Source organism: Durio zibethinus, unplaced genomic scaffold (genome assembly GCF_047325235.1).
Source record: "Durio zibethinus cultivar Kanyao isolate XHJ-2024 unplaced genomic scaffold, ASM4732523v1 HiC_scaffold_2, whole genome shotgun sequence".
NCBI classification, from domain to species: domain Eukaryota; kingdom Viridiplantae; phylum Streptophyta; class Magnoliopsida; order Malvales; family Malvaceae; genus Durio; species Durio zibethinus.
The window spans coordinates 301,680-317,110 of record NW_028323043.1 but is presented as its reverse complement, the minus strand read 5'-3'; the positions used below and the strand labels follow the sequence as shown (position 1 = coordinate 317,110).

The window sequence follows — 15,431 nt, the reverse complement described above, 5'->3', positions numbered from 1 at the left end:
TATCCGATTAGTTACAAACGCTTTTTGACAAGCGTTTGCCGCAACAGGTCGTGTGAACCAAAACCCTATTAATAGATAAGAACACATTCCAACCAATTCCCAAAAAATATAAATTTGTATCAAATTAGAACTAGTAACTAATCCCAACATTGAAGTATTGAATAAACTCATATAAGCAAAAAATCTCAAATATCCTTGATCATGAGACATATAATTGTCACTATAAATAAGAACAAAAATTCCAACAGTAGTGATTAATATTGACATAATAGAGGTAAGTGAATCAATAAAGTAGCCAAACTCGAAAGAAAAATCATTATTGATGGTCCAAGACCATCCATATTGATAGATAGAACTTCTATTTATTTGCTGAATAGACAGATCGACCGAAAAAATCATAACTATACTTAACAATAAAATATTGGGAAAAGCCCACATACGACGAAGATTTTTTGTTGCCGTCGGAAAAAGTAGGAGTCCCATTCCTATTAAAATAGGAATTGGAAGTGGCACAAAAGGTATGATCCATGAATATTGATATGTATGCTCCATAAAAACTTTTTTCTTATTCTTTCTTAATTAATCGTTTCTGATTCACCGGCTCTTATCTCTTTTGATGGAAAGGGAGCAATAATACAATCAAGATATTACAAAGTTAACTGGAATTTTCTATTATTAATCTTTTAATCTTTCTCAAATATTTCAAAAATATTCAAATTTCGAAGTTAGAAGTAATCAAATGATATCACCGAGTTACTAATGGAAAAAAAAAATATTCTTTTTTTTTTTCAAAATTATGTATCCTTTAACAGATTAATTACGAGTCTCATTCGAATTTGATTGAAAATGAAAATTGGGCATACTCTCTCTTCGAGCTTGACCAATTACCAATTAATAGAAAAAAATTCAAGTTTGTTTTTTATTAGGTAAATAAAATGGTTTTTTTACATTTTTTTGTTTTGATGTATTTTTCGTGTATAAATGGAGATGTATAAATTATAAATGTAGGACGACAAAAAAAATAGGCAGAGATAGAGAAGGAAAGACTCTTTTTTACGTTTTTTTGATTTCATCAATTCAATTTATATATCATAATAGATCCTAATCTATCCTATAGATTTGAATGGAGATATAAAAAAGAAAGGTACCAATAAATTAAATACAAATTCTTCTTTTTTTCTGGATAGTGTATGGAATATAAATAAAAAAAGGTTATATCATATTTTTTTTTTTTTTTTTTTCTAGAATAGAAGCATTTTATGTTATTTTCCCATCTCTATTTAGTTCTTATGAAATTTATATAGTAGTATATAGATAATTATAATCTAGAAAATCTATTAATCTAGAAAATCTATAGGAATAGATAAATAATGACATAAAGACACCGATCATTTTGTTTTAAAAATAGATGTCTTTGACATCCAACTATAGCACTAAATAACCTTTTTTTTGAATGGCAGTTCCAAAAAAACGTACTTCTACATCAAAAAAGCGTATTCGAAAAAATGTTTGGAAAAAGAAAGGATATTGGGCGGCGTTGAAAGCTTTTTCATTATCGAGATCTATTTTTACGGGTAATTCAAAAAGTTTTTTTGTACGACAAATAATTTTTTTTTAATCTGAATTGGTTTAACTCGAATAAGATACAAAGGTTTTCTTTTTTGAATATCTTTTTTTTTTTCATTTCCGGGATGGGGATTCTCATTTTCCCCATCGCCCCATTTGGTATCTTAGTGTTATAATAATTTGTTATTTTTATAATATTCAATTTCAATTTATAATAATAAATAATTAAATAATTAAATAATAAAAATTTGTATATTTATACTATAGCTATATCGGAGCACATATATATAAGAGCTTTAACTGGGTTGTTGAAACTAATCCATTAAGTTTCAATTTTGTAACTTTATGAATCATTATTTCTCTGAATTACTATATATCCTTCCCTTGCTTTCAACCCAATTGAGAAAACTCCCTTTATAATTTAGTGGATATACAAATAATGTATCAATTTAAAATGATCTAAAAAAATTCTATGTTTGTATAAGAAGATGAATCAAGACATATTTTTAGAATTCGAAATTCGAAATACTTTTTTGAAGTATGGTACAATTATGACAGGAATCGAAACGCTTTTTATATAACGTAACGTGTACAACCCAATATCTAGTTGGTTTGATAAATCCTTAAAACGCAAAATCCTAACGATTAATACAAAGCTATGCAAATTACATAAATCTTTTGAAATCATTGGATGTGGTGCTGAAATTGTGATCTCTAAAAATAATATTTTTTCATTCATTTATTCATTCAATTGATAAGCATTTTTTTTTTTATAGATTCATAAAAATCATATAAAAGAATGAGAGATGAATCATTAAAAAATTAAAATGATAAAGAACATTTTTTTGTTGAATTCTATCTATGAATTGAAGTTACAACTAGTTAGTTTAGTTACAATAGAGGAGTTCTCTTTTAGGAAAACACAAACTATAAAATCTCTGTTGAAATAATTAAATATTAAATTAAATATTAAATAAAAAAAAGGATAATTAAATAAAACGATAAATAATAAAGATTCTTTTTGAACCTTCAAATTGCTATTTAAACGAGTTTTTATTCATCAATTTAAATTAAATGCTTCTTTTACATTTTACATTGAATTGACCCCTTCACCTTCAATCTCGACGATTGAATAAAAAATGGCTTATTATGATTTCGAGCAAGCCGCTATGGTGAAATCGGTAGACACGCTGCTCTTAGGAAGCAGTGCTAGAGCATCTCGGTTCGAGTCCGAGTAGCGGCATAGTATCTTCTAAAAGAGATAGAATAAGTCCTATAATGAATTTAATTCCTGATTTCCATTCCATAAAATCTAGAAACCCTCGCTTTTTTCAGAATTCTTATGATTTTTTCAACTTTAGAGCATATATTAACTCATATATCCTTTTCGGTCGTTTCAATTGTAATTACAATTCATTTTTTAACCTTATTCTTATTAGTCGATGAAGTCGTAGGACTATATGATTCATCAGAAAAGGGCATGATAGTTACCTTTTTCTGTATAACAGGATTATTAGTCACTCGTTGGATTTATTCAGGACATTTCCCATTAAGTGATTTATATGAATCATTAATCTTTCTTTCATGGGGTTTCTCCCTTATTCATATGGTTTACTATTTTAAAAAGCGTAAAAATGATTTAAGCGCAATAACCGCACCAAGTGTTATTTTTACCCAAGGCTTTGCCACTTCGGGTCTTTTAACCAAAATGCATCAATCCGCAATATTAGCGCCTGCTCTCCAATCCCAGTGGTTAATGATGCACGTAAGTATGATGGTATTAGGCTATGCAGCTCTTTTATGTGGATCATTATTATCAGTAGCTCTTCTAGTCATTACATTTCGAAAAGCCATAAAAATTATTGGTAAAAACAATAATTTATTAAATCAGTCATTTTCGTTTGGCGAAATCCAATACATGAATGAAAGAAGCAATGTTTTATTAAACACTTATTTTCTTTCTTCTAAAAATTTTTACAGGTATCAATTGACTCAACAATTGGATCGTTGGAGTTATCGTATTATTAGTCTCGGGTTTATCTTTTTAACCATAGGAATTCTTTCGGGAGCCGTATGGGCTAATGAGGCGTGGGGATCATATTGGAATTGGGACCCAAAGGAAACTTGGGCATTTATTACTTGGACCGTATTCGCGATTTATTTACATACCCGAACAAATAAAAATTTGGAAGGTGTAAATTCCGCACTTGTGGCTTCTATGGGATTTCTTATAATTTGGATATGCTATTTTGGGGTCAATCTATTAGGAATAGGTTTACATAGTTATGGTTCATTTACATTAACATCTAATTGAATTGAATAAAAAGGCTAAGCCTAACAAATACTAAGATAGGACAGCGTATATATAAGAAAACTTATTGTAAGCTGTCAAGAACCTTTTGAATCACTCCACTACTTGATTCAAAAGGTTCTAACAAAAGCCAAAGATGTCTGATTAAAATTCAATTTAATTCTTTTACCTTTTTTTACTTAACTTAAACTTAAGAGAAGAAAAAAGACTTCTTTCTTTTTTTTTTCACTGTACAACGAACAATTTTAAAAATCATAGGATTACTTTTTGATTTTTTGTTTTATTCATCAAAACTATCTATAAAAATAATTATATAGAATAGTTTCGACCTTCTCACCTGATAATGAGAGGACAAAATCCGGATAAATACCAATACCTATTACTGGTAGAAAGATAGAGATCGAAACAAATAACTCTCGTGGTCCAGAATCAAAAAAATAAGAACTTTGAGCATTAAATAGCTTGTATCCATAGAACATTTGACGTGACATAGATAATGAATAAATAGGAGTTAATATCATTCCAATTGACATTACGAAAGTAATTAGTATTTTTGGCATTAAAAAATATTTTTGGCTGGTAATTATTCCAAAAAAGACTATCAACTCTGCAACAAAACCACTCATGCCCGGTAATGCAAGAGAAGCCATCGATAAGATACTGAACATCGTAAATATTTTTGGAATCGGAATAGCCATTCCACCCATTTCGTCGAGATAAAAAAGACGCATTCTATCATAACTCGTTCCTGCCAAGAAAAAAAGTGCTAGCACCGATAAATCCATGAGATATTATTTGTAAAATAGCTCCGTTGAGTCCCGTATCAGTTATAGAGCCAATTCCTATAATTATGAAACCCATATGAGATACGGAGGAATAGGCTATTCTTTTTTTTAAATTCCGTTGACCAAGAGATGTTGAAGCTGCATAAATTATTTGCATTGTACCCACTATTATCAACCAGGGAGAAAATATGGAATGAGCGTGGGGTAATAATTCCATATTGATGCGAACTAATCCATACGCTCCCATTTTTAATAAAATTCCGGCTAGAAGCATACAAGTACTGTAATGTGCCTCCCCATGGGTGTCTGGTAACCACGTATGTAAGGGTATAATCGGCGATTTGACAGCAAAAGCAATAAGAAATCCAATATAGAATATGATTTCCAGTGCGACAGGATACGATTGATTAGCTAATGTTTCAAAATTTAATGTTGGTTCATTAGAACCGTATAAACCGATACCCAAAACTCCTATTAATAAAAAAATGGAACCCCCCGCAGTGTACAAAATAAATTTTGTAGCCGAGTACAGACGTTTCTTTCCCCCCCACATGGATAGAAGTAGATAAACGGGAATTAATTCGAACTCCCACATGATGAAAAAAAGTAAAAGGTCTCGAGAAGAAAATGATCCTATTTGACCACTGTACATTGCTAGCATCAAGAAATGGAATAATCGCGAATCTCGAGTAACTGGCCAAGCCGCCAAAGTAGCTAAAGTAGTGATAAATCCTGTCAGTAAAATGGGCCCTATAGAAAGTCCATCTATTCCCAATCTCCAGTAAAAATCAAAAAAATTTATCCATTTATAATCTTCCTCCAGCTGGATTAATGGATCGTCCAATCGGAAATGATAACAAAATGCATAGGTTGTTAGAAGGAGTTCAAATATGCATATACACATAGTATACCACTTAATTAGCTTATTTCCTCTATGAGGAAGAAAGAAAATTAAAGAACCTGCAGATATTGGTAAAACTACAATTATTGTTAACCAAGGAAAATAATTCGTGGTAAAGACAAGATGCACTTGGACCAGAAAAACCCGTGCTCAAAAAAGATTTTTTTTGAGCACGGGTTTTTTCAGTAAAAAAAAAATAAAATGGATTCAAAATGTATTCAAGTGGGGTTTTCGGGAACGTATCAATAAGCTAGACCCATACTTCGAGTTGTTTCATGCCATAAATAAACTCGAACGCTCAAGAAATCTGTTGGACAAGCGGATTCACATCTCTTACAACCAACACAGTCTTCTGTTCTTGGAGCGGAAGCAATTTGCTTAGCTTTACATCCATCCCAAGGTATCATTTCTAACACATCGGTGGGGCAGGCTCGGACACATTGAGTACACCCTATACATGTATCATAAATTTTTACTGAATGTGACATGGGATCTATAATTTTTTGAACATCATAAAATTTCAATCTAGTAAACTTGTAAATGAATCATTATAGTTAAACACCAGATGAATCAACGATTTACCAGAAATTTTCTAATCAATTTCCTTCGGGATCAACTCATAAGAAAGGACCAAGATACTTTGATTTCTTACGTTTTCGAAAACATGATGTAGATTCCAACATATTGGACATGCTAATTCAAATTGGTGAATCTTATAATTTAATATTATTAATATTACTTATTCAACAAAGTTGATTGATTGATACGCGTTGATTTTCTGTTACGATAAATTGAGGAAACAATAGCTGATCCAATAGCTGCTTCAGCGGCTGCAATAGCTATAACAAAAATTGATAAAATATTTCCTTTTAATTGCCGACTATCAAAAAAATCAGAAAATGTTACAAAATTTATATTAACCGCATTCAGTATAAGTTCAAGACACATAAGGGCCCGAACCATATTTCGACTCGTGATCAATCCATAAATACCGATAGAAAATAAATAGGCACTCAAAACAAGTATATGTTCGAGCATCATTGACCAACTCCTTATCAATTTCGATTCATTTTAATATGAACAATAATTCAACGGATTTGATTGACTAGAATAGAATATAACAAAAAGAATATATTGGAAATATCTCGAATAAACGAATTTCTATTTTATATTTTATACACGAACAAGAATTCAAGGAAAATAGATGCGATAAGACAGAAAAAAGTTTAATTTGGATTGCTTGCTATTCCTAGTTAGAAAGATTTATTACTGACGAGCCACAGCAATTGCACCTATCAAAGCAACTAAAAGAATTAGTGAAATGAATTCAAATGGAAGAAAAAAATCTGTTGCTAAATGAATTCCAATTTGTTGACTATTACTTATCAAATCTTGTTCTATAATTTGGTTTGATCTTGTAGTCCAAATAATCCCGTACCATGATGTATCTAATATAGTAGTAATTAGCGAAACAAGAATACTTGTACAAATCAACGAAGTAAGGCCATTCCCAATGGTCCACAGATTAAAATTTTTATAATATTCTGAACCATTCATGAACATCACAGCAAATAGGATTAAAACATTTATGGCTCCCACATAAATAAGAAGCTGGGCAGCAGCTACAAAATGAGAATTTGAGAGAATATAGAATAAGGATATACAAACAAGAACCAATCCCAATGAAAAGGCAGAAAAAATTGGATTGGTAAGTAATACCACTCCCAGGCCCCCTAATATAAGACCCGATCCCAGAAAAACTAAAAGAAAATCGTGTATTGGTCCAGGCAAATCCATTATATGTAAAATAAGAGATAAATAAATCGAAATGCTTTTCATGATCTTATTGACCCGACCAGGAATTTTTTTTTTATGATACGTTCCTAATTGAATAAAATCCTAATCTATTAGGTGTGAATTGATCTAAGTACAATTATTGTTTCGTTTTTAATTCTTTTTTTTTGTTCGGTTCGAAAGGGTATTTTGTTTTTTGAAACTATATATTTCGAAATAATTACGAATATATTAATAGATTTTCAAGAAAAATGAATTCGAAATTCTTATCAACCAGTTAATTTGTAATTGAATTTTTATTTATTGACCAAACAAAGAGTAAAGGCCTCATTCTTTTAAGTCAAACCAAATATTCTTTTAACTTAAACCAAAACGGAACCTTAAAAGAATTGGAAATTTCTCTTTAATAGAATAGGAGGTTTACTTACTCAGTTTTTCTTTGAGGCGAATTCAAAATTGTTCGAATTGTATAATCGTCAATTACTGACATTGGTAAACGGCCCAAAGCAATTTGATTATAATTCAATTCGTGACGGTCGTAAGTAGAAAGTTCATATTCTTCAGTCATTGATAAACAATTTGTTGGACAATACTCAACGCAGTTACCACAAAATATACAAATTCCGAAATCAATACTGTAATTAAGCAATCGTTTTTTTCTAATATCCGTTTCAAATTTCCAATCAACAACAGGCAGATCTATAGGGCATACACGAACACATACTTCACAAGCAATGCATTTATCAAATTCAAAATGGATTCGCCCACGGAAACGCTCTGATGCGATTAATTTTTCATAAGGGTATTGAATAGTTACAGGTAAACGATTTGCGTGGGATAAGGTAATCATGAAACCTTGACCAATGTACCTTGCTGCTCGGACTGTTTGGTGGCCATAATTCATGAACCCAGTTACCATAGGGAACATATCGTGAATATCTATGAATAATTTTATGTTTGTTTCTTTCTCTTGTTTGAACCAAGTCATGAATCTCGTATTCTTTTTTTCTTTACAGTGAAAGAAGTTGGAAAGAAGTTGTTAATAATAGATTACCGAGAGAAATGGGTAAAAGAAATTTCCATCCAAGATTTAATAATTGGTCCATTCTTAACCTAGGTAAAGTCCATCTTGTTGCGATAGAAATAAACAAAAACAAATAAGTTTTAGCTAATGTAATAAAGATACCAATTGTCGTTCCAAAGATTCCATTCATTTTATTTATTTCAAATAGCTCAGGGACGAATACGTACGGAATGGAAATATTCCAACCCCCCAAGTAAAGAACTGTTACAAATAAGGAAGAAAGTAATAGATTTAGATAGGAAGCAACATAAAATAAACCAAATTTGATACCCGAATATTCGGTTTGATACCCTGCTACTAATTCTTCCTCGGCTTCTGGTAAATCAAAAGGTAATCTCTCACATTCTGCTAGAGAAGAAATTAGAAAAACGATAAACCCTATTGGCTGACGCCACAAATTCCATCCCCAAACCCCATATTTTGATTGCGCCTCAACTATATCAACTGTACTTGAGCTGTTAGATAATTATAGTCGATGATAACATCACTGTTCCCATCGCTAGTCCAAAACCGTACATGAGGTTTTCAACTCATACGGCTCCTCGTGGGTCACAAATAAATTTAAGGACCGAATCAGTATTATTTCTCTTCGTATGGTTGTAGAATAGATAGAGAAAAAATGGATTGGAAGGTCCAAAATTATACCAATGGAATTCTGTCTGCTATATTATGAAGAATAAAAAAAGTGCTTCTGAATTGATCTCGCCCGTTACTAATTTCAATTTTTATTTGTTGAGTAATAACTTAAGCCTTCAATAAAATACTTCTTGTAGAAATATCAATAGATATTTCAACCCATTGTTTTCGATTACGAAAAAAATTAAATATTACATTAGCTCATAAATCATGACACAGATTATATCTCTCTATATATATGAAAGAAAGAATAAAAAAAAAAAAAATATTTATTTTTTATTCTTTCTTTTTCGTTCCTATTCTTCTTTCTGATCTGAGAAAATTACGAATGGGGGCTTAAACTAAAAAATAGTAAAGGATTATTTCGTTCCTGATAGTCATTACTTTAATCGGTGGATAGGAGCATACTCTGGACCGGAATCGTGGGTAGTACTGCCTACTCATTTCTACTAATTTAAAGCCCCAATTAGTATTCTTTTTATGTTATCCAGAAATATCCTTTTTATATAATTTACATAATCTCCATTACTAATCCTTTGTGTATTTTGGTGTTCCTAACCATCCACTCATTTTTTTGTTCAATCCCCCGTTTGGTTTGGCAATACATGTATGGGAATCTATACAAAGGATAGCCAAAACTCTATACGGTTGATCTTTTGAGCCCGCTTCAAGCTAGATTGACTAATCAACCCGTCTTGGGGTAAAGACTTCTTCCACTTATGTTTTCTTCCACTTAACTCTTGTACATAGGAAATGAGATTAAATTTTTTTTTGTTTAATTTACTGCGAATTTATAAGCTGCTTTCTTTCACTCATATATAACTATCTAATTTAGTTTATCAACCTGAAGGATAATAAAATAACGAAGATATCTATTCAATCCATTCAGCTTATTTTATAGAACGAAAGGAATAGGGAAAAGAAAAGTTTATATTTCAACGAATCGCACGTAGAGATATTGATAAAACACATAGAGTTAATGGTATTTCATAACTAATCGATTGAGCAGCAGCTCGCAGACCACCTAAAAAGGAATATTTATTATTTGATCCGTATCCTGACATAAGAAGTCCAACAGGAGCAATACTTGAAATGGCAATCCATAAAAAAATACCGATATTGAGATCGGCTAAAATAAGGCGAGAGCTAAAAGGAATTACTGAAAAACTTAGTAAAATGGATATGACTGCTATAGACGGTCCAATACGGAATAAACGAGTATTTCCTCTAGATGGAAGAATATTCTCTTTGAAAAGCAGTTTTGTTCCATCTGCTAGAGCTTGAAGAATTCCCAAAGGGCCGGCGTATTCAGGCCCAATACGTTGTTGTATTCCTGCAGATATTTCTCTTTCTAACCATACAATTACTAGTACACCTATTGTGATTCCCAATACAAGAGTCAAAATAGGGACAAACATCCATATGATCCCATAGACCTCTTTTAAGGATTCCAATCTGTAAAAGGAATTGATATCTTCTACTTCTGTTGTATAAATTATCATTTCAACGATCAACTTCTCCCATAATGATATCTATGCTACCTAGTATCGTCATAATATCAGCCAATTTCATTCTTTTAACTAACTGAGGAAGAATTTGCAAATTGATAAAACCCGGCGGGCGAATTTTCCATCTCCAAGGAAAACCACTTTGATCTCCTATCAGAAAAATTCCTAATTCTCCCTTTGGGGCTTCCATTCTCGCATAAAGTTCTTGTCTCGGTAATTCAAATGTAGGAGAAGGTTTTTTACTAATGAATCGATATTCAAAATCATTCCATTCTGGATCCCTTTCTCGATCAAAACATCGGATTTCTAAATTCTCATAGGGACCCCCCGGAATTCCTTCCAGGGCCTGTTGAATTATTTTTATGGATTCCGTCATTTCACTGATTCGGACTAAATAACGAGCTAATGAATCTCCTTCTTTTTGCCACTGGATTTCCCAATCAAATTCGTCGTAACACTCATAATGATCAACTTTACGAAGATCCCATTTGATTCCAGAGGCTCGTAGCATTGGGCCGGATAGACCCCAATTTATTGCTTCTTCTCCACCAATAACCCCTACCCCTTCAACTCGTTCTAAAAAAATAGGATTTCGCGTAATAAGTTTTTGATATTCAACAATTCCTGTTAAAAAATAATCACAGAAATCCAAACATTTATCTATCCAGCCATAGGGTAGATCGGCCGCTACTCCTCCGATACGAAAATAATTATGCATCATTCTCATACCGGTGGCAGCTTCGAATAGATCATATACTAATTCTCTTTCTCTGAAAATATAGAAAAAGGGGGTCTGTGCACCAATATCGGCCATAAAAGGTCCAAGCCATAATAGATGAGAAGCTATACGACTCAACTCCAACATAATTACTCTGATATAGCTGGCTCTTTTAGGGACTTGAATATTGCCCAATTGTTCTGGTCCATTTACGGTTATTGCTTCCGTGAACATAGTGGCTAAATAATCCCAACGTGTTACATAAGGCAAATATTGTATAATTGTTCGGTTTTCCGCAATTTTTTCCATTCCTCTGTGTAAATAACCTAATATTGGTTCACAGTCAACAACATCTTCACCATCTAGAGTAACGATGAGACGAAGAACACCGTGCATTGATGGGTGGTGAGGTCCCATATTGACTATCATAAGGTCTTTTTCTGTAGCTGATAGATTCATAAGTTTTTCCTCGATTCATTCTTACATGAATTGTTGAAAACGAAAAGAAGTACATCAAAATGAAAAATATAATAAATCGACTAATTCAATCAAATTAACGATTTTTTGATTCCCGAATATCCAACTCACTAATTAATTCTTTATAACGTATGTTATTTTTCTTTGATAAATAAGACAGAAGCCGTTGACGTTTTCCTAGAATTTTACGTAGACCTCTCTGAGATAAATAGTCTTTTTTGTGCAATTCCAAATGTGAAGTAAGTCTTCGTATCTTATTGGTGAAACTGACTATTTGAAATTCAACGGACCCCTTGTTTTCTTCTTTTTTTTCTTGAAAAATAACTGAGATGAATGAATTTTTTACCATAAAACAAAAATTTCTCTCCCCCTTTTTTTGAATGTGAATTTTACTGATCAGTAATAATAATAATACCATTCATTTTAATATGCACAATGATTTTAAGTTCGTTATGAACTTTATAATTTTTTCAAATAAAATTAATCAATCCGGTTTTCAATCATAATATATGGAAAAATGTACCATTGACGAATTTTCAAACGCGGATACATATGTATCCTTACCATACTGAAACGACTGCCATTATTACTATTAAACCAATAGCGATTCATACAAGCTAAATCTTCTAATCGATAATTGGGCCAAAGAAAGAACTTTAATTTAATTAGTTTCTTTTTATCACTATCAAGATGTTTGTTTTTATTCAAAACTTGACCACAGTTTTTTACATTATTTAAAAATACTGGATTTCTATGCATACCATTTTTATCCCTTGAATTGAAAGAAATTCGAATTCGCAATTCTCTCCGGTGGTTAGGGGATAAAATATTTTCAGGAATAAACAAATCATAATGATTTTTGTCTTTATTTTCAGTCATTTTTTGATGTCTTGCAATGGATTCATCAAAATTATTTTTTTCAATATAGTTTTTTTTTTTGCGTCTTTTTTTTTTTTTGCGTCTTTGATTAATTTCATGTTTATTTTTATGAACCAATGAAATACTTATAGTTTGATATAGAATAAATTGTCCATCAATTTCTACATACCGGCGAATTGGTTCGATAATCAATACTCCTTTTTTGAGTAGGTATTGATAAGTTAAAAGTAACTTATCCGCCGAATCCATCAAAATATCCAGATTCGTTCCTCCTCTTCTAACAGAGTATAGAAAAGTTTCATTCATATTTATCAGGCCAAGAATGAAAGAATATGCTTTGATATTTTTGATTATTTTTTCATCGAAAGAATCAGCATCCCATCCGAATTGAAAATACAAATACTTTTGTAGGAATAAACGAGCTTCTCTCTTGCTCTCGTCTTCCTTTCTATGTTTTTTTGATTTACCAGAATCTTCTTCAACATCTTTTTCTTGATTGTCTGATTTACCTTTTTCTTGATCTGATTTACCTTTTTCTTGATTGGATGATTTACCTTTTTCTTGATTGGATGATTTACCTTTTTCTTGATTGTATGATTTACCTTTTTCTTGATTGGATGATTTACCATAATCTTCTTCAACATCTTTTTCTTGATTGTATGATTTACCTTTTTCTTGATTGGATGATTTACCATAATCTTCTTCAACATCTTTTTCTTGATTGTATGATTTACCTTTTTCTTCATTGTATGATTTACCATAATCTTCTTCAACATCTTTTTCTTGATTGTATGATTTACCTTTTTCTTCATTGTATGATTTACCATAATCTTCTTCAACATCTTTTTCTTGATTGTATGATTTACCTTTTTCTTGATTGGATGATTTACCTTTTTCTTGATTGGATGATTTACCATAATCTTCTTCAACATCTTTTTCTTGATTGTATGATTTACCTTTTTCTTGATTGGATGATTTACCTTTTTCTTGATTGGATGATTTACCATAATCTTCTTCAACATCTTTTTCTTGATTTGAGAGAACGGATCTAAATTTTCTTTTTTTTTTTGCATCTGATACAAGATCCTCTTTTTTTCCATTAAAATTAAAATTGAAAAGAAGTAGTTTTATTGGTATGATCCATGGTTCAACCTTATATGCATTATATAGTAGCACAAATTCTGGGAAGAACCAAAGTTCCAGATTCGATATTTGATAATTATTAAAATTATTAATCACAGTCTTAATATTTTTCTTACTCTTGGTACTGGTTTTCTTACTCTTGGTACTGGTCTTCTTACTCTTGGTACTGGTATCGACCCAGGACTCAATATCGGTCTTATTTCTAAGACAAAAATTAAGAATTCTCCAATTAAAAAATTTTCTATGCGAAAATTTCCCCGTTTTCCCCGTTTTCCCCGTTAGATAATTATGGATAGGAATATCCCCCAATATATCAAAAAATTTTCGTTTATCCATGTTGTAATTATAAGGAATCTCTTCCCTCTTATTTACTTGTAATGGTGATCCATAAGTATATGAGTCCCTCATATCTTGATATATAATAAATATATATGATAATAAATTATATCTATAGTGTTTTTTAAAATTATCTTTTTTATATTTTTGTTCTTGATTCCGTTTTTGTTCTTGATTCAGTTTATATTCTTGATTCAGTAATGAATTCGCTTGAAAATCATTTTTTTTTTCGTAATGTATTAATCTTTCTTTTTCATCTGAATCCCATTTTGTTAAATCTTTATTTTGAGCCATATAGTGTTGATTGACTCTATTTCGCCATTGTTCTGGTACTAATCTAAGCCATATACTCTGAACTAAATCGTATTGATAATCGTATTGATAATGACTCCTTAACCAGTTTTTCCATTCCTTTATTCCAGAGATTTTTTGTCTTAACCCATAATGATGTTTTAATTGGGAATGAGATATTCCTTGTTCTTCAAAATAATCTTTTATTTCATTTTTAAGAAAAAGAGATGTTCCGTGATATTGAAGGATAGGTTTGAATTTAATAACTTGGGTTTGTGATAATTTGTAAAATACATATGCTTGTGAGAGGGAGGATAAGTCACAAAAAGCTTTTGCATTTTGATTTCTAATATTCGAAAGTGAGTTTTTTATATTTTTTATAGTTGAAATAAAATGAATTGTATTTTTATTTGGTTTATTAATTCTTTCTTGATTTGCTTCATTATTGTAAATGAATTTATCAATCATTTTTTTTGTTGATTCAAGAAAAAGTTGTGGATTGGGTCTTGGAATATTAATGATATATTTAATGATATATAGAAAAATATCTATGTATATCTTTTGAATAAAAAGTTTTATAAATAAATAGAATTTACGGATTAATCGAATATTTCTTCTTTTTAATATTTTCCAAAATTTTTTTGATGATTCTAATTTCTTGTCTTTTATAATTTTTTCTATTTGATTTTTGATTGTGTTTGTTCTCTCAGTCAGATCTTTTATCTTTTTTTCTGTTAATGAATAATTTGTCCGCTCCATAGATTGAATTTGAAGGGATGATTCGTCAATCATCTTATTACTGATTATCGAATCTTTTTTAGTTTCGCCCAAATCTTTTTTAGTTTCGCCCAATTCTTCTCTCAACTCCAAAACTGGATTTCTTTTTGAAAGTTTTTTTATTATTCCCTTTACAAATGGAATTTTTGTTTCTCCTGAGACTTTTCGAAACAATTTTTTTCCTTTTTTAAAAATTTTCCATTTTTCACTTTTTTTTTCTAGTTC

General features: G+C 30.7%; 1 protein-coding gene across 1 annotated transcript; it reads right to left on the bottom strand.

The window, feature by feature from the left end:
• Positions 1 to 7,529: 7,529 nt before the first annotated feature.
• LOC149505584 (NAD(P)H-quinone oxidoreductase subunit H, chloroplastic) lies at positions 7,530 to 12,150 on the bottom strand. The gene is made up of 2 exons (XM_089757907.1): positions 10,027 to 12,150; positions 7,530 to 8,906 (listed from the first exon to the last, which is right to left on the bottom strand). The coding sequence occupies exon 1, from the start codon at positions 11,760 to 11,762 to the stop codon at positions 10,581 to 10,583; it is 1,182 nt and encodes a 393-aa protein (XP_089614033.1). The 5' UTR covers positions 11,763 to 12,150; the 3' UTR covers positions 7,530 to 8,906; positions 10,027 to 10,580.
• Positions 12,151 to 15,431: the final 3,281 nt, after the last annotated feature.

Coding starts and splice junctions, on each gene's coding strand:
- LOC149505584 (XM_089757907.1), bottom strand. CDS start 11,762: ATGAATCTATCAGCTACAGAAAAAGACCTTATGATAGTCAATATGGGA.